Raw genomic sequence first — 1792 nt, forward strand, 5'->3', positions numbered from 1 at the left:
CCTCAGCTTAGCCTGTTAGCCTTCACCCTAGCGCCGACGCTATATTGCCTTATATGTATTAGCTCAGAGCTACACATTCTCCTCTTGTCACTGAGGTCCGCCATCCACATGACAGAGATGGGAACGCAAAAATGATTCAGCCTGTAACCGAAAATATGGATGGAGGACCTCAGTTTAACTTTGTCACGCTAGCACYGAGCTAATACATATAAGGCAATATAGTGTTGGCGCTAAAGCTAATAGGCTAAGCTGGGGTTCTTCCTTCATAAAGCAGCTCTGTTGTCCTCCATCCACACTTCTCCTCTCTGTCAACACTCTCTGGTTTCATTTAAGAGTTGATCATCAGATATTGTCCAGGATTAACCTTCAGTGTGGATATAGCTCGCTAGCAGCCTTGCATCGAGGACCTATCCATGTCATCATTTACCCAGCTTTGCATGTAAATAAAAAGACTCAGTCCCTGTTAAACATATATTTAAAAATTTACAAAACTAAACATCCTAGAGTATTTTTACAGTCTTTATTTTACAGTTAAAATATATGTTTATCAAATAAAGTCTAATGTTACAACTAATTGTGTATCCCTTTAATATATCTGCTTCTGATTCCTCACCAGGCGGTAGCCGTGGGTTCCCTTTGTGACAATATTGAAGTAGACCCTGAAACTGGCGACCTTTGGATGGGATGTCACCCTAATGCAAGAAAGCTTTTCCTGTTTGACCCTAAAAACCCACCAGGATCAGAGGTTAGTCCGCTTTTGAACAGTAAAATGTATGTTTTTCCTTTAGTTCTAATTTCTCATGATTGTGTTTTGTGGGCCTACAGGTCATCCGCATCCAGAACATCCACTCCGATCAGCCCGTGGTCACTCAGGTGTACGCAGACGATGGTCATGTGATCATGGGCTCCTCTGTGGCGACCACCTATGGGGGGAAGTTGCTCATCGGCAGCGTGTTTCATAAAGCTTTGATCTGTGATTTGAAGTAGACAGTGTCATGAAGCTAGAGCCTGTAATGATGTTTAATTATGGGAACAAAAATTCACCTGAAAATGTTTTACAGGAAAACCCTGCAGGTATGTAAAATCAGATAACCTCAGCTTGTGCCAGCATGCTTAAAGTGGTAGTTTAAATCTTTTTATTGGGGTTCTGTTGAAAAGTTTTCCAGATTAATATATCTAACCTCTTTGAACGGCATCAGTTGGGAAAAGTATTAAAAAAAAACTTTTTCAGAATATCCAAACTATCCCTTTAAAGGTGCTTTTGGGAGAAACTGGAGGAGGAGGATGTTTACCTGAGCCACAAACTGTGATTATAGTGACCCCTATGTCAACTGTTTACAAAACTAAGCTCTTTTTATTTGATTTGATTTTAACAGATTAACATGGGGTCTTTTACTTTTTTTTAAATTACTGTTGTAATTTTAATTTGTTTGTCACAGCAACTCAGTCTTACAGGAAATAAAGAGAATTGTGCTAAAAAAATAAGAAGTTGTCTATGTGTATTTAAAGTGCTAGAATAACACCAGTAGCTGATGATACCTTCTTCATCAGATGGTATAGTATAATATTTGTACAGTATGTTTTACATGAGTTTTTGAAAATTATATAGTTTTATTATGTAAACTGGTCCACACTATGTTCTTTTTTGTACATTTTTGAATCTAATTGCAAAAAAATATTCTGCATACTTTGTGCTATTTTAAAGTAATTAAGTAAAAGTATAATTTTTAGGTTTTATACCGTATTTAACAAAGTAAAAGTAACGACTTAAAAATTCTTAGTAAAATTACAA

At 36.9% G+C, this 1792-nt stretch overlaps 1 protein-coding gene across 1 annotated transcript in view; it reads left to right on the top strand.

The window, feature by feature from the left end:
* Positions 1-1485, top strand: part of LOC106517722 (serum paraoxonase/arylesterase 2) — a 5852-nt gene extending 4367 nt beyond the window's left edge. Inside the window, exons 8-9 of the mRNA XM_014008712.1 lie at positions 617-745; positions 826-1485. Coding sequence (XP_013864166.1) covers positions 617-745; positions 826-987 — 291 coding nt within the window. The 3' untranslated portion in view covers positions 988-1485. The remainder of the gene's footprint in view (positions 1-616; positions 746-825) is intronic.
* Positions 1486-1792: the final 307 nt, after the last annotated feature.

This window comes from Austrofundulus limnaeus, unplaced genomic scaffold (genome assembly GCF_001266775.1).
Source record: "Austrofundulus limnaeus strain Quisiro unplaced genomic scaffold, Austrofundulus_limnaeus-1.0 Scaffold52, whole genome shotgun sequence".
Lineage (NCBI taxonomy): Eukaryota > Metazoa > Chordata > Actinopteri > Cyprinodontiformes > Rivulidae > Austrofundulus > Austrofundulus limnaeus.